Genomic DNA, 27,706 nt, shown 5'->3' on the forward strand with positions numbered 1-27,706 from the left:
GTTTTTTCTTGTAGTGATTTATTTTACCAAATAGCCTAACACTATTAAGAATCTCCCATAATTTATTTTACACTTAGCACATGCAATAACATTGGGACCTAAAGACAATTTTCACAATTAAACATATTTATTCAATCAAAATGTAAATAAATGTGATGTGACACAATAACGGTGACTAATTAATTAAAGCTTACTACTACCGAAAGTGTTATGATTAAAATTAATGGCTTAAATAAATTGTGGTAAAGTGAATGTAAAATTGAAAACACTCAACGGACATATTTGTACTTTTATTGTATGTGAATTCATTAACCATTTTTTAAATACAAATGAAGGTAGAAATTTGAACCATGATCCTTTGCTTTTGATTGGTAGTTGAGGTAAGCTGTGTGTAATTATTAACTCAATCAAACACCCAGTGGAGACCATGTACTTCTTGGAACAAAAAACAAAAAAAAAACAAAAAAAAAAAAAAACTTCAAACGAGAACAAGATTGAATAAACACTAAAAGAGAGCGAGAATTGGTTAAAGTCTCAGTTGGGATCACCACCTGCAAGATCAATTAGATCGTCAATGAACAACTTGATGTTATGGTGAGAAGAACCACCTTCTTCAACAGCTCTATTGGCCTTTTTACCAAGCTCTTTACATCTCTCTCTAATCTCTTCACTTTCCTTTGTTCCACTCATCACCCTTTCAATAGCTTTCATCACATCCTCTTTTTTCACAGCCACTTCAGTCTCCTCTTCCTCTCCCCATTGCAAAGATGCTTGCACACCCACACTCACCCCGTTTTTCAACATCTTCACGATCAGCACCTCGTTATTGAATTGGTCTGAAAATAGTGGCCATGTAATCATAGGAACCCCCGCCGATATTCCTTCAAGCGTTGAGTTCCAACCGCAATGCGTCAAGAAGCTTCCGATTGCAGTGTGGGATAGTATCATAACTTGTGGCGCCCAACCACGAATCACCAGCCCTCTCCCCTTTGTTTTCTCTTTGAAATTGTACGCCTCCATCCATTTCTGCAACTCCTTTGTTTCATTCCCTTTCCGGATCACCCAAATAAATGGCCTCTTCGACGCCTCTAGACCCAGTCCAAGCTCTATGAGTTGTCTCGTCGTTAGATTACATATACTTCCCAATGAGACGTACACCACAGAACTCGGTTGCTGCCAATCCATCCATTTCAAGCATTCGTGTTGGTCGATAGCAGATTTGTTGCCTCTTTCAGCTTTATCGAGTTTGTCGTGGTTGCATAGTGAAACAGGGCCAATGCACCACACTTTTTCAGGAAGGTCTCTCGATTTTCTATACTCAGCTAAGTTTTTTGGCTCCAATTCCTCGAAGTTGTTAATAATAATGCTGTAGGACTTGAGATCAGCCTCCTCCATCTCGCGATTAAATGCTGCAAAGTACTGATCGGTGTGTTTAGGTAACATAGACCTGCGAAACTGGAAATCATAACCAGGCAAATCAGGGATAGTTACGAGAGCGTGATCAGGCAGTGAACGAAGAAGGGGTTCCTTATTTACTAAAGTAGGCTGACACAGGAGAGAGAAACAACAAAGGCTGTAAAAAACAACCCTGGGTATGTGAAATTTATGAGCAAGTTTAATGGTCCAAGGGAGGCAGGGATCGGAGACAATGCATGTGGGACGGGGAGTGAGTTTTTTGAACAATTCTGCAGATGGGTCAAGAAGGAGAAAAGTGGCTCTCAAGAATTTGGAGGCAAGATCCAAGGAAGGAAGTAAGTCTAGATTTTCACAGCCTTCCGGCAGGCCGCCTTGTGAGCAGGGAAATGGAAGTTGGACGACATTGATTTGTAAACCAGAATTGATGGCACGAGAAAGAACAGAGTGGTTGCGAGCAGCGTTGTGAGGGGTGGTGACAATGGTGATTATGAGTCCACGGCGAGCAAGGAGCTTCGCAAGATCAATCATGGGTGGCATATGGCCTTGAGCCATGAAAGGGAACAAAAGAAGGTGAGGGGAAGCCATTGAAACTAGAAATTGAGGATGAGCGAAGAGGAACAACAACTCATCAGGCTTTATAGGAAAAAGAAAAATTGTACATATGAATCACATGCATCATACATATGAATTTTGCAATACAAAAGTACATTGTTTAAGAAAATTGTGAATCGTGCTCATTTTATTTTTTTAAAATATTATTAAAAGATTCCATTCTTGGAATTATTTATTATTATTTTAGATCAAACCAAAAAAAGAAAAGAAAAAACTCAACAAACCTATACATTTTCCAACAAAGTAGGAGAAAAGGAGGAAGAAAAGACAATCTTAAACAAAATAGAAATATATGTTCGAGATACGAATCAACCTTGGTGGAGGAGATATATTAAATATCACTTTTAATATGATTTCGGTTTGCATAGCGACGTAGAATTTTTAATTATGCATGAAAAACAGGTTGTATTTTTTGTATTATTGGAATCCACTATTGTGTATTGTTTATATATAAATATACAAAACACATCTTATTAGGGTTTTGTAATGTTTAATATGATTTCATTGTGCACCTTTTTTTAATCGTCTTTATATTACTTTTTCTTTAGTAAAACACTTTTTGTTTTTCCCAAACCTTGTCCTGTTACGTTTAAAAAAATGAAAACACATTAACAAATTTTATTTTAAAATAAAATTTGTTGTACATAATACAATTATTTCTAAAAAATTACAAAATAAAATTTCACATCCTATGTTTATTAATATCATTAAAAGAAGTTTATAAGTACGGATCAAAATTATTATTAATATTTTTTTTATTCATTTTGCTATATATTTAAAAATATTTATTTTACTTCAAGTGTTATCAAGTTTATTCTAAAAAAATCGTCTAACACTTTTCATTTTAAATTTTATTTTTAAACAAACTTTATTAAGAAATTTGAAGTAAAAGTATTATTTTTCTTAACCAATAAAACTCATTAACTATTACTAAACATTTAAACAAATTATTTTCGGGTATACAAAAATTTTTAGGATAATTTTGAGAAATATAGGTTTTTTCTAAACTATTAACAAAAATAAAGTAGGTTGAGAAGAGATGTCAAATACAAGATAGTTGGGCAAACTATTGTCAAAAATAGGGTAAATTTGGTTTTTCGAAGGAAGTCGGTACACGACTTTCATGCTAGTCGTGTACCTAGTACACGACTTCCTTTGAATATGTCAGCATTTGACCGTCCCATGTGGAATGAGTGTATGGAAGTCGTGTACCACAATACACGACTTCATCACCCTCCACGAGATCATTGCCTTTCCATTGTCTACGTCATATGTGTCTACGATATGTGCTACACATGTCGCCGAAAGCTTCTAAATCGTGTTCCACGGAGAAAGCATGTACGTCGTCAACAAAATCATATTGAAAGATTGCAAATAATACAAACAAAATTAATGTTCTATTCTTATTAAATGTATAAAATAAAGCAGATTAAATTCTTACCATGCAATGATAGAAAGCACCCTCCAGGGTGATGAAGCTTCTGATAATCGACTTGTACTCGGAAAAATAGTTCTTTGATACCGTCGGTTGGAGTATGCTGGGTGCTTCAACCTGAAAATTATATCACAAATTTCACATTTCGATATGTCCGCATGAATCCGACGCTAATCTTGATCAAGCTTTCCCCTTAAATATATTTGGTGCAGCCTCGGATTTGTGAAACTAATCGCTAGTGGCATTTGCAGCATATATTGAATTGTCGCAACACGCGAATTTGGTTTATGCATCTCAACCAAATGAAAACAAATCATGGGACCACGTAAGTCCACACTGCTTGACCACTACGACATCGAACAGGAAGCTATGCCATAATGTTGGGTGTGTACGGTGGCCAATTAATCTGTTGAAAAAACACACGTCAGTAGGCAACAAAAAAAAAAGAACTATATAACATTCGTATAATATTTTACTACCCGAGACTGCATCAACCGAGCAAATATCAATCGATAGGTAAGAAACATATTTGTTGACTGTTCAGATGAAGGTAAAACACCGCTCCATCTAATTTGTGAAACAAACCATTAATAAATTATAGATAGTGAAAATTCTATTAAATATAACATGTACATGAAATAGTACCTGAAACTCAAAGGTCGATCATCTAAATCCTGCAGCGTTCTCTGTGGCGCTACAATAGAAAATTTTTCGTATGCCCATACTTGTAGTAGCATTCATGCGCCAGAGATCTTTAGGGACTATGCACGACTCGCTCGACAGAGTTCCCTATACAACCATGTGCGGGTTGCAACGCTCCACGCATACGTACCATCCTGGTCAAAATCGAATATAAATGGGAGAAACATACAATGGACCAGGGTGTTTGATTTGTCGACAAACAGAAAGTCGCCAATCATCTACAAGAAGAATGAAGTGGAAGAAGAATGAAAATGGAGAAGAGATAGAGAAAATGTAGAAGAAGATTTTGTTGGGAAATAAAATGGAAGTAGATAAGAGGAGACTGAAATGTAGAAGAAAGATTTTCATCGACAGTAAGGGAGGAGAAGAGAAATTCGAAGGTTGAAGGAAAAATGAGGGATGCACGAATAAGGCAGAATAAAGGAAAACTAAGGTTTTTATAGAGGGGAAGTTGTGTACTCGGTACATGACTATCCTGCATGACGTACAAGTGTGTAGATTACACCTGAACGAAGTCATGTACCCGATACACGACTTCGCCGCTATGGGACAAAATTGGTAGTCAACGTTACTGTTAATTGTCATCTGGTACGTGTCAGATGGTAGTCTACCATCTGTACTGAAGTCGTGTACTCGGTACATAACTCCAGTCACAAGTCATGGACCTGGTCTACGACTCCAGTCAGATGTCGTGGACTAGGTACACAATTTCAGTCAGATGTCATGGATCAGGTACACGACTTTGATTCGAAGACGTAGATCTAGTCCATGATTTAGCGAAGTCATGTACCTAGTACATGACTTTGCTACTCAATTTATTATATATATATATATATATATATTTGAACTACCCTATTTTTTTACGATATTTTTAGAAATTATATTATTTAAAAAAAAGATCAAAACTTTACCATTGTTATTATAAAATGACTCGGCATCACCGAAAATAATGAAAGCCTCGGGAATACTTCCTTCAACGTGAAATTACTCCACCATCATTTATTAATTTGGTTGATGATGTACATTTATGTAAATATTTTTCCAATTAATATTTCCTCTTGTTCTTTATATTCCAAACCGTAAATCGATACTTTTCCATTATGATCTCAATTATGTGTCAAATAGACTAGCTAGTAATAAACTAAACATACATCACATATATATCATAGTTTTTTGTTTTTCGCATTTACAAGTATACTTAATAATATAAATATATATCCTAAGCCTTGTTATTTATCAAATATATCTCATTTATTTTTTAGAAAATTCAAATACATATAGTAGTGCATATATCAAATATATCTTCAAAACTTATGGTCAATTATTACTTTCATTCACGAGCCTAACAATTTAAATTCCATACTTTTTTAAGAAAATTTTCTTTTGTAATTTTTTGAAAGATAAAAAAACACTATTTTTGAGAATGTATGACCATTAGAAACTTTAATGCTTCTTTTGGTAATATTATTATTTTTATTGTTATTTTCTTTTTCATTTTTTGTAGATTTTTTATTCAATTTTGTTATAAATGATTATTTCGTGGTCAAAAAATAATAATAATAATAATGAAAATAACAACTTGTAACAGTATATCCACGAAAGTTTTCTCAGAAATATAACGAAACGGCAAAATATTTACACTGTATAGAATAATTCTAAAAACAGAAAATATAAAAAATGTCCCATTAACAACGTGCATAATATATTTGGTAAAACGCGTAATATATTTGGTACATGATTGCTCATATTTGGCTATTATTTGGTACATAATCGTTTAGATTTTGATAGACAAATGTAACCGATTTATATTTTAAATTGTATGTACACAATTGTTTAGATTTGATCATTTAGATTTAGGTAACCAAATCTAAACGATTTATTTTTTAAATTCTCTGCATGATGTACCCGATCCGTTTAGATTGGTTAAACATTTTTTTGTGAGATTTTTTGGTGATCGTTTAGATTTGTCTACATGATCGTTTATTTTTTTTTTTATACATGATCGTTTAAATTTGGCTATCACAGTCTAAACGATTTTTTTAAAGATTTTTTTGTCATTTAGATTTGACTACTTTTAGTACACGATCATTTAGATTTGACTATTAAAAAAACTGACTAATTTTATGGATTTTGTTACACAGACCATAAATAGTTTAATATTTTATTACATTTATAAAAATTAACCACGTTTATATTACTCAAGGTCTGAAATGTTAAATATAAAAATAGGGAATATGGAGGTTTACGTTCAATCATTGGTGGTGTGTGTTGCTTTTATTAATATTAGTATTGAATCACATGCATCATAGCATATGAATTTTGTAACGAAATAAAATTTAAAAATTAGAAGATTATATTCTCTGAATTATTATAAAAATTATAATTATAATAGTGATAATAATTATTATTATGATTATAGATTAAGAAAGAACAAATCAAGGAATCTACCCATCCACCACCTCATCATGTAAGAAATATGAGTGGGAGAAAAAAATAAAATAATTTCAAGGTACAAACTTAGCGAAGGCAATATTAATATTTAAACTTAGATTATACTTTTAAAATGATTCCAGTTTGCAAGAGATCTTAGAGCAAGATTTTAAAGTGATTAAAAAAAATTATTTAAAACCCAAGATTTTTCAAATAGAAACATTTTTAAAAATACACAATATTAAAATAATTTACAAAATAGAGTAATATTCGCCAGTCTTTTCAAAAATATAAAAAAGCTATGACTACAATTTATTTTTCAATTCTATCGTTTAATTTTATTCCACTATCATTTAATTTGGTTACACGATCGTTTAGATTTGATCGTTTAGATTTGGATTTGGTTGTTGTTTGATACACGATTGTTTAGATATGACTACAATTTATTTTTTAATTTTGTTACACGATCGTTTAATTTGGTTAAGTTTAAATTTGGTTATACGATAGATTTAATCGTTAAGATTTGGAGACCCAAATTTAAACGATTTTTTTTTTCAAAACTTGGTAGGTTTAGATTTCACTAGACGATTTTTTAAAATTCTCTTACTGCACAATCATATAGATTTTTCTACACAATCGTTTAGGTTTGATTAAACGATTTTTTTAAATTCTTTTTTACACGATCGTTTATTTTTTTTATACGATCATTTAGATTTGGCTAAATGATTTTTTTTTAATTCTTTTGATACACGATCGTTTAGATTTGTCTACCAATGATTTATTTGTTTTACATGATTGTTTATATTTGGCTACTCTAATATGAATGATTTTTTTTAAGATTTTTTATACACGATTTTTTAGATTTGTTATTTTTTTTGTATACGGTCGTTTAGATTTGGTTATCCAAATTCAAACGACGTAAAAAAAGAAGAAAGATAATGAAAAGAAATCCCAGCGGAAAAAAAAAAGAAAGAAGAAAGACGATGAAAAGATTAAACGACTTAAAAAAGAATCAGAAAAGAAGAAAGACGAAAAAATGTTAAACGATGTAAAAGAGAATCAAAAAAGAAGGAAAGACATTGAAAGAAATCCAAAATCAGAAAAAAAAGAAAGACGATGGAAAGAAATCACAGCGAAAAAAAAAGAAGAAAGAAGATGAAAAGAAATCATAGCGAAAAAAAAAGACGATGAAAAGATTTAACGACGTAAAAAAGAATTGAAAAATAAGAAAGATTATGAAAAGATATCGCAAAAAAAAAAAAAAAAGAGAGAAAAGAAGGAATATGATGAAAGAAATCGCTGGAGGAAGAAGATGAAAGAAATCGCAAGAGGAAGAAGATGAAAGAAATCGCAAGAGGAAGAAGACGATTTTATCGCGAAGAAGAAAAAAAAGATGAAAGGACAAACCTGAAATATTTAAAAAAGGACTAAGTTTATAGACTTTGTTACAAGTATGTAAGTTTTCCTAATATTCATCTAATTTTAATATATTATGTAAATAATTTTATTTTGGGATATTCTTAGCAATTAATTGTCCTTTTAAGTAGGTCTAAAAAACACAAGTTCCTTTTTCTTTTTAATAAACATAAGTTCTTTTATATTTTTAATAACCTGAACACCAAACAAGTGCTACAACTACCTAACACATCCTGCAGCAGCACGTTACTTTATCAATAATAATAAAATATTGAAAACGTGGAATTGCATCTCTTAAAATATTACATAATTCATATCATAGTTTGTCTATAAACTAATTTAACTTAAATTGATGATGGATAAATTCGAGATTAATTTCAAATTTATATGTTTCTCAAATTAAAATTAAAGATATGAAAATAGTATAATGGAGGGTTGAATAGATTGATCGTTGGAGGAAGACTGGAATCTAAGTAGAAACTTTGCTCAAACATCACTCAACAAGAATGACCTACCACAATATTTAAAAGCTGTCAAATTTAAAATTGATGATAGTTTTTTACGATTATTATATTGCTTATAAAGGTATAATTATTTATGACAGATTGAAAAATTTATCATAATAAGTATGGTTATGAAGAAAAATAAATGTCAAATATTCAGTAGTATTGACAAATAATGAATATGATTATTTTATATCTTATGACAGTTATTTATCTTTGCATATTGATGACTGTTATAAAATGTTACGAATTTATATAATTTGACATCTTTTGCCTTTCAAGAAAAGGCCTAGCATGACTATCATTGAATTTCAATAATATCTTTACCTTGACAGTTTTTTTTAAAAATGAAATGTCATATACTCTTGTATTACCACATTTTTTTACAAAAAGAGAATATATTAATCGGAGGTCATTTCTTGCAACATTGCCATTATATAGACCATTTCAATTACAAAAGTACTTCTAATTACTTACTCATATGGAAACAAACAATCAATACTTTAATATCTATATGTTATCATACACTTTCTAATATTTGTATAAAAAGATTGACTAATAACCATCTTTAATGAAAAGTTTACAAGAATCTACATGTGGTAAAGATGGATTCTAACGTTCAAATAAAACCTAAAAACCTCCTTTAATATGAAGACTTAAGTCCCATATACATGTTTGTGCATAGGTGCGGTATCAAAAGTGTTGGCCACTTTATGTTGCGAATTCACCAACAATTGAAGCCCAAGAACAAAAAAGGGCGCAAACGGTTGAAGTGTGTACCATTTCGAACACAAATTAATATCAACAACATCACCACCACCTATCATTATAAAGAACAAGTTATTAACTACGCTAAAACACTGGAAAAATTTAAAGATTCAAAGAACAACAAACAGAAAGATACATAGGCAATGATAGTAGAATATAGAAACAACAAAAGTTTCCTTTCCACAACATATTTTACTAGCCCTTCCAAGCCGTCATTGTGCGGTGGAGAGAATAGCCACCGTCACATGGTGGAGCAAGAAGGTATCAACCGTGTTCGTGGTGGAGTGTTAGCCGTTCGTGAGAAAATGAAAAGGTAAACTGAAAGGGTTTGTAAAATGAAAGGGTAAAGATAATTTTTGGGGGAAATTTTATTTTAATAAAATAGATTAATTTGTTTAATGTTCTTACATTTTATGATAACAAATAACCGTCACAGAAAAATGGAATCCGAAAACGCGAATTTTGACATTTATGACATTTTTTTCTTCTCTCCTTTCAATTTGGGTTGTAGGGAGGTATCATAGGTAGGTCATTTTTCTTGTAGCACGTGACTTAGAAAACTATATATTTATAAAAATTTAAATAGAAATAGTTTATCTGATGTGAATTAAATATAAAAAAAATATACCAAATATTCTTTTCTCCTTGCAATGAAATCGTCTTCTTCCTCTTGCGATTTCTTTCCATAATCTTTCTCCTGCGATTTCTTTCATCGTCTTTCTTCTTTTCTTCTCTTTTTTTTTCCTGCGATTTATTTCCATAATCTTTCTTATTTTTCAATTCTTTTTTTACGTCGTTAAATCTTTTCATCCTCTTTCTTCTTTTCTTTCTTTTTTTTTTCGCTGGGATTTCTTTCTATTGTCTTTCTTCTTTTCTGATTTTGCGAATTTTTTCAATGTCTTTTCTTCTTTTTTGTTTCTTTTTTACATCGTTTAATATTTTCTTCGTCTTTTTTCTTTTTTGATTCTTTTTACGTCGTTTAACCTTTCTATCGTCTTTTTTTTTTCGCTGTGATTTCTTTCCATTATCTTTCTTCTTTTCCTCTTCTTTCTTTACTTCGTTTGAATTTGAATAAACGACTGTGTACAAAAAGATAACAAATCTAAAAAAATAGTGTATAACAAATCTTGAAAAAAATCATTCAGATTGAAGTAGCCAAATGTAAACGATCGTGTAAAAGAAATAAATCATCAGTAGACAAATCTAAACGATCGTGTACCAAAAGAATTAAAAAAATTATTTAGTCAAATCTAAACGATCGTATAAAAAAATAAATGATCGTGTAGTAAAAGAATTAAAAAAATTATTTAGTTAAATCTAAACGATCGTATAAAAAAATAAATGATCGTGTAGTAAAAGAATTTTAAAAAATCGTTTAGCCAAATTTAAACGATCATGTAGCCAAATCTAAATGATTGTGTAGATAAATCCAGACGATCGTATAAAAAAGTAAACGATCATGTAGCAAAAGAATTTTAAAAAATTGTTTAGCTAGATCTAAACAATCGTGTACCAAGATTTGAAAAAAAAAATCGGGACCCAAATCTAAACGATTAAATCTAAACGATCGTGTAACCAAATTTAAACATAACCAAATTAAACGATCGTGTAACCAAATTAAACGATAAAATGGAAAAAATAAATTGTAGCCATATCTAAACGATCGTATACCAAACAATAGCCAAATCAAAAGCTATAACGATCAAATCTAAACTATCGTTTAACCAAATTTAAACATAACCAAATTAAATGATCGTGTAATAAAATTAAACGATAGAATTAAAAAATAAAATGTATCATATCTAAACGATTGTGTACCAAACAAAGCCAAATCTAAATGATCGCAAATATCTAAACGATCGCAAATATATTACGTACACGTTGTTGACAGCGTAGTTGACGAGACATTTTGGGTATTTTACACGGTGAGTCTTTGAGTTTTTTCTATTTTTGAAATTGTTCTATACAGTGTAAATACTTTACTGTTTTTTTATATTTTTGAAAAGATCTTTTTATTTAATATATTAATTATAATATTTTTGTTTTTTCATTATATACTTAAATAAAGTATATATTTTCCTATGTGTATTGCATGTGTTATAAAACATATATTCATAAACATTATTGGTTTGTGATTTATTTTACCTAACAAAGATAATCAAAGAATCGTATAAAGATTCATCCAAATTGAATGTATCATAGACATTAAAACTTCCCTATTGTTTTGGGTTTTTAATTACTTTACATCTCTGTAGATATTAGATTTTATTATTATTTTTTAATGAGGTCTTTTCAAAAATATAAAAAAGTGGCAAAATATTTACACCATATAGAACAATTCCAAAAATGGAAAAAGCCCAGAGGCCCACCGTGTAAAATATAAAAACACTAAAAGAAAACATTCTTTCCCGACGCACCACGAAGGCGTCGGCAAGTATTCGTTGGGAAAAGGGTAAATTAATTTAAAAAATGAACTATTCCCGACGCCATGCACAGTGCGTGGGGAGCGGCGTCGGGAATAGGGGATTAAGGGGTTTTTTCCGACGCAGCCTTAAGCGTCGGGAAAACCGTTTAATGAGCGTCGAGAATTCCCCTTTTTCCGACGCTTTTTGGGGGATTTCCCGACGCCACGGGACTGCGTCGGAAAGTTCCCTTTTTAATCGTTTCAGTTCTGTATTTTACAGAACTGAAATCGAGAGGGGAAAAGAGAGGAGAAGTCGAGAACCGTCGCCGTTTCCGTCGCCCTTCCGCTGCTGTTCTGTCGCCGTCCCTCGCTGCCGTCTGCCACTTTAGGTAAGAGAAAAATTAAAATTTATTTAGTTTAAATTTATGTTTTAGGGTTTTTTTAGGAAAATTATTTTAGGATTTTCTTTTGGAATAGATTTTTGTTTGTTAAATGTATTTTTGTATAGAATGTGTGTAATTTGTGGTTGAATTAAAATTTGAATGGTTTAGGGTTCAGGGTTATTTAGAAAATTGAATTGAGGGGGAAGTTTATAGTTAAATGAAAATTGAATGGGGGTTGAATTGGGGGAGGGGGTTTATTGTTAAATTGAAAATTGAATTGGGAGGGAGGTTTATATTTGAATTGAAAATTGAAATTGGAGGGGGGAGGGGGGGAGATTTATAGTTAAATTGAAAATTGAATTGCGGGGGAGGGAGGGTTAATAGTTAAATTAAATTGGGGGGGGGGGGAGTTAATAGTTAAATTGAATTGAGGGGGGGGGGGGATTTATAGTTTATGTTTTGAATGTAATATGTGTGTTAAGATTTGCTTTGGCTATCCTGCAGTTATGGTAGCCTGTTTGTGTTGAATATTTTTTATTGTTGATTTGAGATGGCTATCCTGCAGTTATGGTATACACATGTTTGAGCTGGGACATTCGTGTCGCAGACCACCGAGGATGTGCATGTAAGTTATGCCCTTATTAATTATCCACTTTCGTTATATATTTTTGTGCGTTACCTAACATAGTTTTTCAATTTGTTGCATAATCAAATGCTGGAACTCCAATCCCAGCCTACCCCAGGGGGTAGTCAGCCACTCTTTGAGGATGAGATATGCGATCAGGTGTTGGGTAGACGACCTGGCTACTCAAAAGACCTTGGTTGGGGACCCAAGCCGAAGGCCCGCAGAACGGCAAGTGCAAGCAGTTCATCGACATCTTGTTCGCAGTCCACAGATAAAGAGATTGAATTACAAGCTAAACTTCATGAAGCTTTGGAACGGATTGAAGTACAAGAACGAAATCACCAAGCATTAGCTTCACAAGTGGAAAGTATGAAAAAGATGATAGAAGAACTGACTCGTGCACAACAGGGACCACCACATGATCCCTAGCTCTGCGGTACGTATATGTCTCTATTATTCTTAATTTTTTGCAATATATGATTATGTACCAAACTTAGTTATTTTTATACCATTTTTAGGACCGAAGGTGTAGAATAACGCGCATACGCACCTCGTTGGGAGACTTTTTCTTAATGTTTATGTTTTTTCTATTTTGAGAACTATATTTTGTTGTAGTGAACTTATTCGTATTATTCATTTTAATTTTATTTTTTAAATTTGTGTTTGTATATTTCTTAATTTATTTTAATTTATATTTAATTTGTTTTAATTTAATCCAAAACGTCGAGAAAATTTTTTGAGCAATCCGAACATTATTGTGAATGTTTGAGCAAAATATTATAAGAAAAAAAAGTAGAAATAAAATATTTAAAATATATATATATATATATATATATAAAGGAATTCCCGACGTAAAGAAACGTCGGGAAAAAACGTCTGAAAAGAAGTTTTCCCGACGTCGAAATGCGCGTCGGCATAGGCTGCATCGGGAATGAGGTATTCCCGATGCAGCCTATGCCGAAGCATACTTCGGCGTTGGGAGAGGCTTTCCCGACGCCGTACCAACACGGCGTTGGGAAAGCCTCTCCCGACGCCTTTCTCTAGACGTTTTTTGGTGTCGGGAGTACCCCCGTCTTTTGTAGTGAAAAATGCTCCGTCAACTACGCTGTCAACAACGTGCGCGTAATATATTTGCGATTGTTTAGATTTAGCTATTGTTTGATACACGATCGTTTAGATATGACTATAATTTATTTTTCATTTATATCGTTTAATTTTGTTACACGATCGTTTAATTTGGTTAAGTTTAAATTTGGTTACACGATCGTTTAGATTTAGATTTGACTTTTTCTTGGTACACGATTGTTTAGATATGGCTACAATTTATTTTTCCAAATCTATCAGTTTAATTTTGTTACAAGGTTGTTTAATTTGGTTACGTTTAAATTTGGTTACACAATCGTTTAGATTTGATTGTTTGGATTTGGGGACCTAAATCTAAATGATTTTTTTTTCAAACCTTGGTACACGATCGTTTTGATTTGGCTAAACGATTTTTTTTAAATTCTTTTGCTACACAATTGTTTATTTTTTTATACGATCGTTTAGATTTGTCTACACAATCGCTTAGATTTGGCTAAAAGATTTTTTAAAATTATTTTGCTACACGATCGTTTATTTTTTTTATACGGTCGTTCAGATTTGTCTACATGATCGTTTAGATTTGTCTACACGATCGTTTAGATTTGGCTAAATGATTTTTTTAATTTTTTTGGTACACAATCGTTTAGATTTGTCTACCGATGATTTATTTTTTTAAAACGATCGCTTACATTTGGCTACTCCAATCTAAATGATGTTTTTCAAGATTTTTTATACACGATTTTTTAGATTTGTTATTTTTTTGTACATGGTTGTTTAGATTTGGTTATACAAATTCAAACTACGTAAAAAAAGAAGAGGAAAAAAAACGATGGAAATAAATTACAGCAAAAAAAGAAAAAGAAAAAGAAGAAAGACGATGGAAAGAAATTGTAGCGAAAAAAAATAAGAGGAAAAGAAGAAAGACGATGGAAAGATTTAACGACGTAAAAAAAGAATTGAAAAATAAGAAAGATTATGGAAAAAATTCGTAGAAATGAGAGAAAAAGAAGAAAGAATATGAAAGAAATGGTAGGAGGAAGAAGATGAAAGAAATCGCAGAGGAAGAAGACGGTTTCAAGAGAAAAATATGGAAGGGTAAATCTGGAATATTTAAAAAATGGTTAACTTTATCCTTTCAAAAAATTATTTAAGTATTCCCAAATCTTAACTATTTTTTTTTTTATCTCTTATAAAGATTATGGATATCGATTAATCTCGCAAAAATTGTAGCGAGGAAGCCTAAAAATTGATAATGCATCTTCCTAGATTATTTGCTCTTTCTACAGTTCAAAATGGGTCGGTTAAAGATGCTTGGAATTCTACCACCTCGAATTGGGATTTTCAACCTAGAAGGCCATTACGTAGATTGAAAATTGAAACAATGGGAGTCTATTAAATGTGAGCTTACTCCCATATGAAGGCAGAGGTCAAGAACTTCCATTTTGGAAACTGAATTTGAATGGCTATTTTTCCATAGCTTCAGTTAAGAAAGCTATTTACAGCATTGATCAAGGAAGTTCAACGCATATAAATGCTGATTTTTTTAAACAGTTGTGGAGATATAAAATTCCGAAGAAATATAGATTCTTGATTTGGTCTCTTATTCGCAGGTGCATTAACACTGATAATGTTTCACAAAGAAAAATCTCTGCCCTTAATCAAAATCCAAATTGGTGCGTGTTGTGTTGTAAAAGCATTGAAGACATTATTGATCATCTTTTCATTAGATGTTCTGCTGCTAAAATTCTTTGGGCTAAGCTTGGAAATTTCCTTCAACGGAATAATCATCATCTTTGTATTTCTTCCCTTTGCAATGAGCTCTACACCATAAATCAAAAGAACAAAAAAGGCATCATCAAATTCATCTCTATTTCGCCTATGCTTTGGTCCATTTGGTTGGAAAGAAATAACCATATTTTCAAAGGAAAAGAAATCTACAATCGCCCTTAATTAGGAAGATGTTTGTTAACATTCACTTTCAGGTCTTTGCTACTAAATCACTGTTCTTCTCTAGTTATGGTGCTAGTATCATTGTCTTAAATCTCAATGCTGTCTAGTTTTGTTTTGATCAGGGCTTGACTCTAGCTTTTTGATCTTTTATATTAATGTCTCCTTTGTTTCTCATGTACTTTTCTCTCCATATTAATAAAGTGGGGATAATGAGGGTGCTAAGGGAGTGTCCACCTAGTGGAGATGTTCGAATGCACCTACTGGCCTAACTTATATTTAAAAAAAAAATACTTCATTTTATTATTTGTTCAGCATTGTTTATCAAACGAGAAGATGAATGATTCATATATGAGTTGTGAGATCATTATGAACCCAAATTTGTTTACAAAAGTTGTAAAAGCATAATCAATGCATTTGAATCAAATGAACCACAAAACTCACTTTGTTTTTTTTTTCCCTCCAAACCTCAACTCTCTCACGGTCACATTTGTAGCTCCCACGCCCTTTATTTTTATTTTTCAATTGAAACCTTGAAGAAAATCTTAAGAACGTTGAGTAGAATTAAAAATAAAATATAACTCATATATATTGATTGATGTTAACATCCATGACAAGATGTATAAAACTAAGAAAAAAATAAAATTAAGAACAACCCATATAGAAAATAAACTCTACCGAGTTGCAGATAGATATTTCCACAATTAATCAACTTAATTAATATGATGTATCTAGAATCATTTCGTTAACAAAATCTTAACAACAAGGACTCAAGTAAATTATTTAGAAGACTTCAAGGACTAAAACAAACGTTTATAGATAAAAGTTTAAAAACCAAAATAGGATTTAAACCTTATAAGTGTTTATTACTATTTTCTACTCAGACTAAAGTAGTCTACACCCCATACTTAGACTATTATAACAACTCAAACCATAATAATTTTTACCCTAAACATAGACTATTACATAACCTACGAACCATAATAAGATTTTTTTTTTTTTTTTTTAAGAATGACCCTTTCACGAGCTCCTTTATGATTTTATAATGTATCATTTTAGGGATACATAAGTTATGTCTATTGCAATCCATATATGATAGTCATCATGTTTATAACATTGCTATTTTTCTCGACTCTAACATAATATCACATGAAAGCACAACAAAGTGTAAGAAAGATAAGAATCACAATAAACAAGCAATCTCATTAAGGGTTAATAGATTACAATCTAAAGTAACTCATAAGAGTTTAAGCATAAGTTAGATATGTTCAGGTACACATGTTGATTCAATGTATCTTTTTCGAAAACAAAAGTTTAAGCATTACTGCTGTGTAGAACATTTGTATTTTAAATTTGAATTAATACTTTCAAGATTAAAGACAGAATAAAACTAAGCATAAAAGTAGAGAGAAACCCATTCAAAATTTTGAGTTGTGTATATATAGTGAAAATATGGCGACAGTGAGATATTCATAACAAATTCAATGCATAATTAACTAAATATGATAATTTAATTAGCACTAAAACTTTTAAAATGAAAGAAAAAGTTCAAATAGTACGTTTATTTTATATTATCAGATGGAACATTCAAATTATTTATTATAAAAATTCTCTTCAATTTAAAGATTAAGAGGTTGAACATGAACTCTATATAATTTTTCATCTCTAACACTATTCAATCAATGTACATTTTGTTATTGGGTTGGGCTCCCCATTTAAAGATTGAGAAAATTCGGCCCAATTTGAAAAAGAATCTCCAATAACTCTCTTATTCAATCCAAGAAGTCATTATCAATTCAATATTATTTAAGATATATACTAAATAAAATGAAATTTTTGGACATATCATCAATGGAGTTTTTCGCCACATGCCCGAGACGAGAGACGACACGGAGTGGCCGATGTCCTCAAAATGGGTTAATTTTAAAATAAAACAAAAAAAAAGAAAGTCGCTACCAATCTTTTTTTCAATGTGATTGGACATAGAAATAAATTAGATAATTTTTAAATACAATCATTAGAACAATAGTTTGTGAAAATTTTAGAATTGAGTTTAGGAATCATTTTTGTATAAGAAAGGTTTAGCAATCCAAAAAACCTGTTTAGAAAACGGTGACCAAATATCAAATATTGAATTGAAAATATTTTTTATTTCTTTTAAAAATAATATCTAATTTTATCCCACGTTATTCCAATATTTGAAGTAATACTGTCATAAAATAGGCCGAGGGCATTCCATCGATTAGGCTATAATGAAGAAAATTTTTCTATCTCAAGAAAGTAAGAAATTAGTACAATTTCTCAAAATCCGTCATAGGAATAATAGTCTTCTAATACGAGATTTTGTAAGCATTAATTAAAATCATTTTTTCTTGTGATCAAATCTCGTACTCCTAAAGATGTGATATGTCACCTCAGAATTCTAAAAAATCAAATTCCAAATTTTATAGATTTCATCCTAAGATTTTGTTTAAGGAAAACGATAAAAGTTATCATAAAAGATTGATTAGGAAACCCTATGAAATCATACGTAAAGAAGTGTATGAAAAAAGTAAACTCAAGAGGACAAAGCATAAGAGTCAGAAAGAAGAAAGTTGCGGGAAAGGTGGTCTGAGTTTCGTAAGCAGGACCTATCTCACTGAAATCGGCCCAATACACGATAATTGCTTTCCCATTTGTTGAAAGAACTCCATCTAAAATAGATCCCCAATTTCTAGTGAGATTTCTGGCCCATGGTGGAAATAGTAGTTCAATGATTAGCGGAGATAGAATCGAAGGATCGATGACTAAACTTGAGAAGCATCGCCCTCCTTGAGTATCTCGGTTAGCAAGAACTTTCCCCATTTTACTTGGAGAAGTCGGGTCATGTTCGCTCGATGATTGGACCCTCATTCTTTCTCTAAGGGCATGAATTGGCAGATTTCTTGATCGAAAGAAGTCAAATCAAGAAGCAAAAGAGTGAGAAAGAATCCACCAAAGAAAAAGAGTGGAAAGTTAGGCCGTCAAACATAAGAAAATTATAACTTTAAAGAAAAAAATTCTAAATGATTTTAGAAAAAGAGTTTTGTGAAAGATTTTAAGACTTAGAAAATTTTAAATTAGAATTTTAAAACATTGAAAATTTTAATTAAAAAGATTTATAAAATAGAAATAAAAAAAGGCTTAGTAGAAAAATTAGATAAATAAAACCAAGAGTAAAGAAGTATCAAATTAAGCAAACATAAAATAAACATAAAATAACATACTAAGATTATAATAAAAACATATTGGAAAGCTCAGTCTCAAACTCCGAAAGAATCGATTTCCTCATCAATCCTAGAAAATTGGACTGCCAAATTTTTCTAGATTCCATAGGTTAAAAATTATAAAAATAATATGCTCGATAAAAAAGACTTTGAAAGTTTTGAAATGATACATTAGTTTGTTTTAATAATTACAAAATATATAAAATTTTCAAATGTTTAAAAAAATTAACAAAAAATGTTAAATTGAACATCAATGTAACAATTAATGCAAAATATTATATAAACAATCATTAATGAGTATTGAAAAACACACATTTATATTTTAAAGAAAAAATATTGAAGATCGATCTCGAACTCCCAAAGAATCAACTCCCAATCTCATTCTTCTAAAGAATCGGACTCCTAAATTTTCTAAATTTCGTCGTCATTTTTCTAAAGAAAAATAATTTAAAATGTTAATAAATTTAAACACTATTAACGATAATATATTAAATTGACTACAAAAGAAGCAAAAAATAAAAGTATGTATTAAATAACAAATAAAAGATGGGAAAATTTTCATAAATATAACAAACAACCAACATATTCACGGCTCGTGTAACAAACTAAAAAAGTCCATAAAGATTGTCATTTTTTAAATATTCCGGGTTTGCGATTTTCATCGTCTTTCTTCTCTTCATGTTCTGTGATTTTTTTTTTCTTTCCATTATCTTTCTTCTCTTCCTTTTCTTTTTTCGAAACTATTATTTGGTTCAAGATCGTGTACTAATATAAAAGATCTATTTTTTTTTCAAACTGTTGTTTGGTAATTGTTGAACATTGTGTACTAAATATAAAAAATCTTTAAAAAACGTCATTTAGATTTTTGGTAGCCAAACCTAAACGATCGTGTATAAAAAATAGCCAAATCTAAATGATCGTGTACAAGAAATAAACAATCGTATAGTCAAATCTAAACGATCGTGTACCAAAAGAATCTTGAATAGAAACATTTAGCCAAATCTAAACGATCATGTACAAAGAATCTTGAAAAAACATTGCTTAGATTTGGTTACCCAAATCTAAACAATCAAATCTAAACGATCGTGTACAAACAATCTTAAAATAATATTTAGATTTGGCTACTAAAATCTAAACGATGGTGTATCAAACAATAGCCAATGCTAAACGATCGTGTGCCAAATATATTGTGCGCATTGTTGATGGCATTGTTAATGGGGTATTTTTTGTATTTTTCATTGTGGGCCTGTGGGCTTTTTTCATTTTTGAAATTTTTGAAAAGACCCCTAAAATATGAGCAAAACTAAAGAAATAATAATCAATGCTATGAAAATAAGAAAAAAAAGAATTAAATAAGAATGCTAATTATATACAAAAAAACAAATAAAGATAAATAGGTTAATTTTCATAAATATAACAAAACACTAAAATATTTATAGCCCCTATAACAAAATCAAGAAGCTCATTAAGTCGGTAGAAATTTTTCATAAATTTCAGATTTGCCTTTAATATTGCGCACAATTTGCCACTTTTTTTTTCTTCTTCTTTGCAATTTATTCATTTTCTCTTCCATATTTCTTTAGCTCTTTTTTCTTCTATTGTTATTTTTGTTCCATATTTCTCCAGTTCCTCCGTTCGTCTTCTTTTAGGTAAAGAAAATACAAATTTCTTTCAAGATTTTCTTTTTTCTATTTTTATTTCGTCTTCCTTGTCTTTCTTTCTTTCTTCATCTTCGCTTTCTTTTTTACAGCTTCTCTTTTAGAATATCAAGATCATTTAAATATCACTTTAGATTTGAAGCATTTTTTCATCGATAAAAATAACTACATGATTGTGTATCATTTCTTAACTACACGATTGCGTATTATGATCGTTTAGAAGAAGAATTACACATATGCGTGTGGCTGATTAATCGAATGTTGACTAGGACATTTTTTATATTTCTCATTGTGGGGCTGTGGGTTTTTTTTGTTTTCAAAATTGTTATATTCAGTGTTAATATTTTGCATGCCAATTTGTTATATTAAAAAAAAACCCAAATAAATATGTAACGACCCAACTCTTTATACTAAGCTGAGGTCATTACTAAAAAGAAACAATAACAATAGACACTTTCTTTAAACGAGGGAAGATTAATTTTTTATTAAAAACGGAATGCTGAAACACTGATACATAAACGCGGAAGCAAAACTGAGTCCCCATATGGCATGTCACGGATCATTCTTTGTCGCTCGCCAGCTTTCCTCTACCTTTACCTTCGCTTGAAATATTAAACATAGAAAGAGTGAGTATAAACATATACTCAGTAAGGGACCTACTACTAGTCCCGCTAGGTGTCTGTTAACTTCCCATTAGAGTCCTGAAAAGTGGTACCCAAGAACTGGCACGTTCCCGAACACGTGCAACATATGATCCCAGAGGAACATAACTGGTCTTCGGTGATCCCAAAGGAACACCTAGGACAAACTGGTATGTAGTGTACCTAGAGGAAACACTAAGACAATCGGGCTGCGAGCAATCCGATCGAATCACTCGAATCATGTCTATATCAATGCCAGACTGGCGGTTCCGTCGGACTACACAGTCCTAAAAAGGTGGTGATCCCGAAGGACACCCATGCAGGTACGACTCTAATAGACAAAGTTAACAAAACACCCTATCCATAGCATGTAGCATAACATAACATCATAACATGGCATGAGTATTAATCTTAACGTCCTTAATCATGTGATTAATATATCATGCATAAACATAAACATCAACAGTCATCAACAACATACTACCAGTCATTAACATAACATCAGTCATCATCATCAATCAATATAATGAATTATGCATTTTAGCTACCATCAATGCATAATCGTAAATACATGCAGTCTCTTAACTTCAGTTCGAATGTCTAGTAGGAGAATCTCTTACCTTGAGATTTTAGCCAAACAAAGGTACTCCCTAGCTGAGAGTAAAAAAATCTCCAATTAACTTGATCCTAATCATAAGAGAAAAACTCAGTATCTTAATTAATGAAATTGGGTTGAAACCAATTCAACCCTGATTGGGAAAAATCCAAGATTTAAATCTTAAAAAAAAATTAGCCAATTGAACCTCTAAAGAAACCCCAAATAGATTCAAAATTAAATTAACAAAATATTAATTTAATTCCAGTGGCTTACCAAGGTTATTCAGATGGAGGTTGAAAAATCCTCTTATCCTTGATGGAAAAATTCATCACTTTAAATTCTTAAGCTTCCGAAAAGATCAATCTTAACCACAACTGGTGAGGCGTCGACAGCAGAGGGTTATCTTAAAGAAGAAGATGAAGAACCTTTTTCTTTTTCCTTTACTTTCTAACTTAAAGCATTCCAATGTTATTTATAGACCCAAATAATAACAATAATATTTATTATTATTATTTTCTTTTCCTTTTAGGATATATATGTATATAATACCAAAAATATACATATATCTTTATTCCCATTATCTTTCCTAAATAAATGCCTTAAATGCACAAAATCTTAAGCATTTATAACAATTAATAAAAATAATAATAATACTTCTTTATTATTATTATTTTTCTTTCACCAAAATCTACAATAAACATATATATTTATTTAAACCATCATAAATCAAATAATTCTCATTAAATGAATTCAAAATAACGTCCAATAAATTAAATCTAATTAAAAAAAATTAAGATAATTAACTTCAAAATTATCTTAATTTTTTGGGGCGTTACAATATCAAAGGTTGTCATCTCTCTATTGATAAGGTTGTAGAGGAGACAACATGCAAGTATTGTGCGACATTGGACTTCTACAGGGTAGTATGAATTTTCCCGTAGTATCGCCCATCGACCCTTCAAGATACCGAATGCTCTTTCGATTACATTACGAGCAGAAGAATGCTTCATATTGAAGAACTCTTTCGAATTTGAAGGTGCATTTTCAGCGCCAGGCCATTCTTGCAAGTGGTAGCGTTTGCCTCTGTATGGTGTGAGGAAACCCTCTACATTTGGGTACCCGACATCAACTAGGTAGTAATAGCCTGTCATCATATTGGAGGATTAAAATGTCGCAGCTATTAATTGGAAAATTGCATTTATAGGTACAATGTCGTTGGTAGTTACCCTTGGGCACCTTCAGGCCATTAGGTCTTGAAATAGCATCACTGAGGATGTGTGAGTCCGCAGCTGATCCTTCCCAACCGGCAAGTACGTAAATGAAATCTCCTTTCGTGTCACACACGCCAAGTACATTTGTGGCGACCTCCCCATTGCGTGTTCTGTACCTAGCCCGGTCACTTTCTGGAAAGTTGACTTTTATGTAAGTCCCATCTAATGCACCTAGGCAATTCTGCAACGCATATATGATGATTATTGACAAGATCAAACGTCGTTTGGGTGGAAGCACGAAGTTCCAGATAAATGTGTACCTCAAACCACCTCCATCTTTGATCTGTGCAATCGTTAGCCACTGGTTGTGGTTTTTTCAAAAGCTTGTCATGAAGTCAAATAATGGCCAACAAAACCATGTGAAAATGACGGAAAATTGTCTCACCCGACCGCATGAACTCCCATTGAATGACACGGTTTTTCACGTCGTGCGCAAGAATGTGGAGGAACATTGCTACCATCTCCTCAACATCGATGACTTCGGTCGACGTTAGTCCACCAATGGTCCTTAGTAGGTGGCAGAGAATGGCGAAACATCTTCGATCTATTCTCGTACTCTGGCGACACACTAGGTCTGAGGCATGAATCATGCAAAAATAGGCTAACTGTCTAATCCTATGTCTACTGTCATGAGGGTGTGTGTTATTCTCTTCGTGTCGTTATTTAACAGGTTTGACATAAGTAGTAACTGACGTTGGGATGTTATAAACGCATTTAGAAGCGATGCAAATTCGTGTTCGTCCATTAGAAATACTAGATTTATGACCTGTTCAAAAAGAATCCTATGAACACGTTACATTCAAATGGGGGTACTTTGTAAAATGTTTATAAATGGAATTTGTGTTTAAAGTAAATGGGGGAGTTTGCAAAATATGTTTTTAAATATTATTTGTTTGTAAATTAATTGGGGGAGTTTGTGTCATTATGTTTATAAATGGGGGAGTTTGTAAAATATGCAAAAATAGCTTTATAAATGGAATTTCTTTGTAAGGTAATTAGAGGAGTTTGTAAAATATGTTTTGAAAATTTATTTAATTTCAAATTAATTGGAATAGTTTGTAAAATTATGTTTATAAATATACATTTTTTTGTACATTAATTATGGAAGTTTATAAAATATGTTTAGAAATACAAATATTTTATAAATTAATTGAGAGGTTTATAAAATTGGTTTATAAATGGAATTTGTTTCTAAAATATTTGGAGGAGTTTGTAAAATATATTTCCATTAATTTGTTCTAAAGTAATTGAAGGAGTTTCTAAAGTAATTTTTTGTAAAGTAAAATGTTTATAAATTAACTAGGGAGCTAGTAATTTTCTAACCCACTACATATTACATAAAATAAAGTTAGTTCAAAAAATTAATTTGAATTTTATTAGCATTTAACATTACTTAATACCACCCAAATTATTTGTAAAAAATAAAATAATATATTTTAACATTGGTCCTCAGTAGGTTACTTAATACGACCCAAACTATCATTTACTTAATACCACCCAAGTTACATACATCAATGTCTCAATAATATTGTTGAAATAATAATGTCAATTTTCTTATCTATAGCTCACTGTGTTATTATTATTCATCTACATATACAATCAACTTTTCTTAAATAATAATGTTAATTAAGTTTGATGTAATTTTAAATTTGTTACGTTATTACATTTTTAGTCGTAATAGGTACATGTGATAGTAGTTAATTTCAAAACAGTAGCTAAGTAATGAATATGCTATTCATACATACAGGCAGTGGCAAATATAGTATGGAAAGAAATGAAAAGAATACTATCACTTAACATACTAAGAAAAGTACGATTTATAACCTATAATGCGAAGCGTTTGATACAAGAAACATAAATGAATAATAAAGAAAGAAAAGAATTCATTACAAAAATAATTAAGTACACGACATATACATCAACTTCATAAATGAATGAGGTTTAAAGTCGTTGTACCTCGTTTACGAATGCTTTAAGTACGACAACCTGAAGATTTACACAAGAAATTACATTGTCATTACATATGCGTGGCCGTAAAGATTATGTATAGTAAAAAATAAACGAAAAAACGCATATGAAACATACCTTAAAAAGAAACGAAAGCTTACAAATCCATGGAACCGTACCAAAAAATAAATGTGTTAGTACATAATGTATGGGAAAGGAAGTTGCCTCATAGTTAATAAATTCCCTCAAAGACGTTCAAGAGAACGCATTTGCGGTAGAACTTAGTGCAGTGGGCTCGATAACATCAAATGTAAAACACAATCAACCAACGAGAGACATAAAATAGAGATCAATATGTTCAGAAAACCATTGGGAGTGTGAGAACACAGTGCACAACAACAAAAAGAGGCCATAGGGAGAAATCAAACTACAACAACCAGATTTGTTTTGTAAAAAACAAATAAGTAGGGAAAATTTGAAGAACATAGCAAAAGTGGCAATTGTAAACAAACAAACAAGTGTGGTTTTAAAAGTTAGATTAAAAATGATTCAATTGTAAAGTAGTGAAAACAGTGGCTAAAGTGGCAAAAGTAATGGAAAGCAATTAGAGCAAACAAATGTTATGAACATACCAAAGGGGACTGGAAGTATAACAAAAGGGGAAGACAATGAGGCATGTAATGTTGTGAGAACATCCAAATATATACTAAAGGGAGTATGTTAATAAATAGGTCAACAACCATTAATTTAGTCCAACAAGAATCCCATAAAATAGGGGATTTGAGAAATGCAGTCAAACCCTAAAAACAGTAGCCAGACATTTTTTTCAATACAAGTCCACAGTAGGCATGATATTGTTCACAGAAAAATTGAAATTGAATGGAACAATTGAAATTTAACAAGTTGTAAAAGAAATCCAGAGTTCCAACATAAATGATCACAGAGGAAGCAAAAAGAAAATTCAATCACATATGGATGTCAAGAACAGAGAGTCATGATCATTAAACAAGTTCAGAAACGAATATGAAGAACAAAGAGGGATGTTCCACAATCGATCACATTTGAACATCAAAAACACAATTGATCACGAAGATCAACAACAAAGATATCCACAATTGATCACATATGAACATCAACAACAAAGACGGATGATGGTTAAAGAAGTTGACAAACGAAGATTTAAAAAAAATGAACAAAATCATTAATATATAATTGAACTCATCGCTGGCAATATGAAGAACAAAGGAATGCATAATCGATTGAAAATAAGAAGAAACATGAAAAAATTAAATCAGAACCACCACCACAATTCTCGTCATAGGTAAGTCATACCTTTGGTGCACACCGATAACCCCTGCCATGCTCCAATGCCCTTACTCGAGTTCCTTTCCTCGATTTAGTGTAGAATCAATGACAATATACCCGTTCGTTTAAAAAAAAGTGCAGTAAACTGGTTATACGACCGACAAGAGTGGGGAGCGGCAAGGGTGGTTCGATGGACGAAATGGTATGAAAAAATGGAGAGAAGATGAGAAGCGTTTTGGAGATCATGCACGTTCGTGGCAACCGATCAACGAAACGGAAAATGGAGAGGATGAGAATCGTTTCGGTGGTCACGGACGTTCGTCGCAACAGATCAACGAAACGCAAAATAGAGAGGGTGAGAGGCGTTTCGGAGAGATTAGGGCAAAATAATGGAACACGAACAGATCGTTTCGGGGAGAGGATGAAAGGATGAAAGGCGTTTCGGAGGTCACGAACAGATCGGTGAAAGAGTATAAATACGAACAAAATGTAAATCAACTTGAAGAGGAAGGAAGAAGAGATAGGTAAAATGGAGATAATCGAAGATAATGCGAGGAAAAGGAAACGAAAAACATAGAGAAATCGAAGAAAATCGGTCGAAAAAGAGTAGGGTTAAAAGAGGCAGTCGGCGGCTGAAGTGTAAGACAATATAGGGGATATGGGGATTAGGATTTTCCTAATCCCCTTTTGGCATAATACTTGGGCCAAACAAGGCTTGACCCAAATTTCTTTTCCTTTTCCCCCCATACCCGAGGCCCAAACACACTCTTAATGTCTATGTGCTTAGTTCTACTTTGATACTGTTGGTTTTTGGACAAGTGAATATTGCTTTGATTATCACAATAAATCTTTACAGATTTTTGTGATATGCCAAAGTCCTTCAGGAGCCCTTTTAGACAAATAGCTTCCTTAATAGCTTTTGAGAAAGCTATATATTCAGATTCAGTAAATGATAGGACCACCACAGGTTGTAGTGAAGCTTTCCAGCTTAAAAGGTTGCTTCCAATTAGGAAACAATATCCTGTCAGGGACCTTCTTTTGTCCAAGTCCCCTGCGTAGTCAGAGTCTACAAAACCATAAAGCTCAAACAATTCTTTAGGACATATTTTATTCATCAATTGAGCATTCATAGATCCCTTTAGGTACCTAAGGACCAATTTGACTGCTTTCCAATTCCTTTTGCCTGGGTTAGCCATATACCTGTTTATCAAACTAGATGAATAAGATAGATCGAGCCTAGTGGAAATCATTAGGTGCATTATATTACCTACCACTTATGAGTAGAGAACGTTTACCATGTACTTAACATGGTTGGGA

The 27,706-nt window shown here is 31.6% G+C and overlaps 1 protein-coding gene across 1 annotated transcript; it reads right to left on the bottom strand.

The window, feature by feature from the left end:
• Nucleotides 1-534: 534 nt before the first annotated feature.
• LOC103502864 (UDP-glycosyltransferase 73C12-like) lies at nt 535-27,585 on the bottom strand. Its single transcript, XM_051084610.1, has 6 exons — nt 27,139-27,585; nt 23,831-23,903; nt 23,523-23,711; nt 22,784-23,010; nt 3,470-3,580; nt 535-2,049 (listed from the first exon to the last, which is right to left on the bottom strand). The coding sequence occupies exons 1-6, from the start codon at nt 27,583-27,585 to the stop codon at nt 535-537; spliced, it is 2,562 nt and encodes an 853-aa protein (XP_050940567.1).
• Between the last annotated feature and the right edge of the window lie 121 nt (nt 27,586-27,706).

This window comes from Cucumis melo, chromosome 5 (assembly GCF_025177605.1).
Source record: "Cucumis melo cultivar AY chromosome 5, USDA_Cmelo_AY_1.0, whole genome shotgun sequence".
NCBI classification, from domain to species: Eukaryota; Viridiplantae; Streptophyta; class Magnoliopsida; order Cucurbitales; family Cucurbitaceae; genus Cucumis; species Cucumis melo.

What these genes read in the sequence shown, in the direction of transcription:
- LOC103502864 (XM_051084610.1), bottom strand. Translation starts at nt 27,585, where the DNA reads ATGGCTAACCCAGGCAAAAGGAATTGGAAAGCAGTCAAATTGGTCCTT. An exon ending in ATGGGAGTTCATGCGGTCGG is followed by an intron (nt 23,011 to 23,522) that starts GTGAGACAATTT and finishes ATATGATGACAG; the next exon opens with GCTATTACTACCTAGTTGAT. An exon ending in GTGCTTTCTATCATTGCATG is followed by an intron (nt 2,050 to 3,469) that starts GTAAGAATTTAA and finishes TTTCCTATAAAG; the next exon opens with CCTGATGAGTTGTTGTTCCT.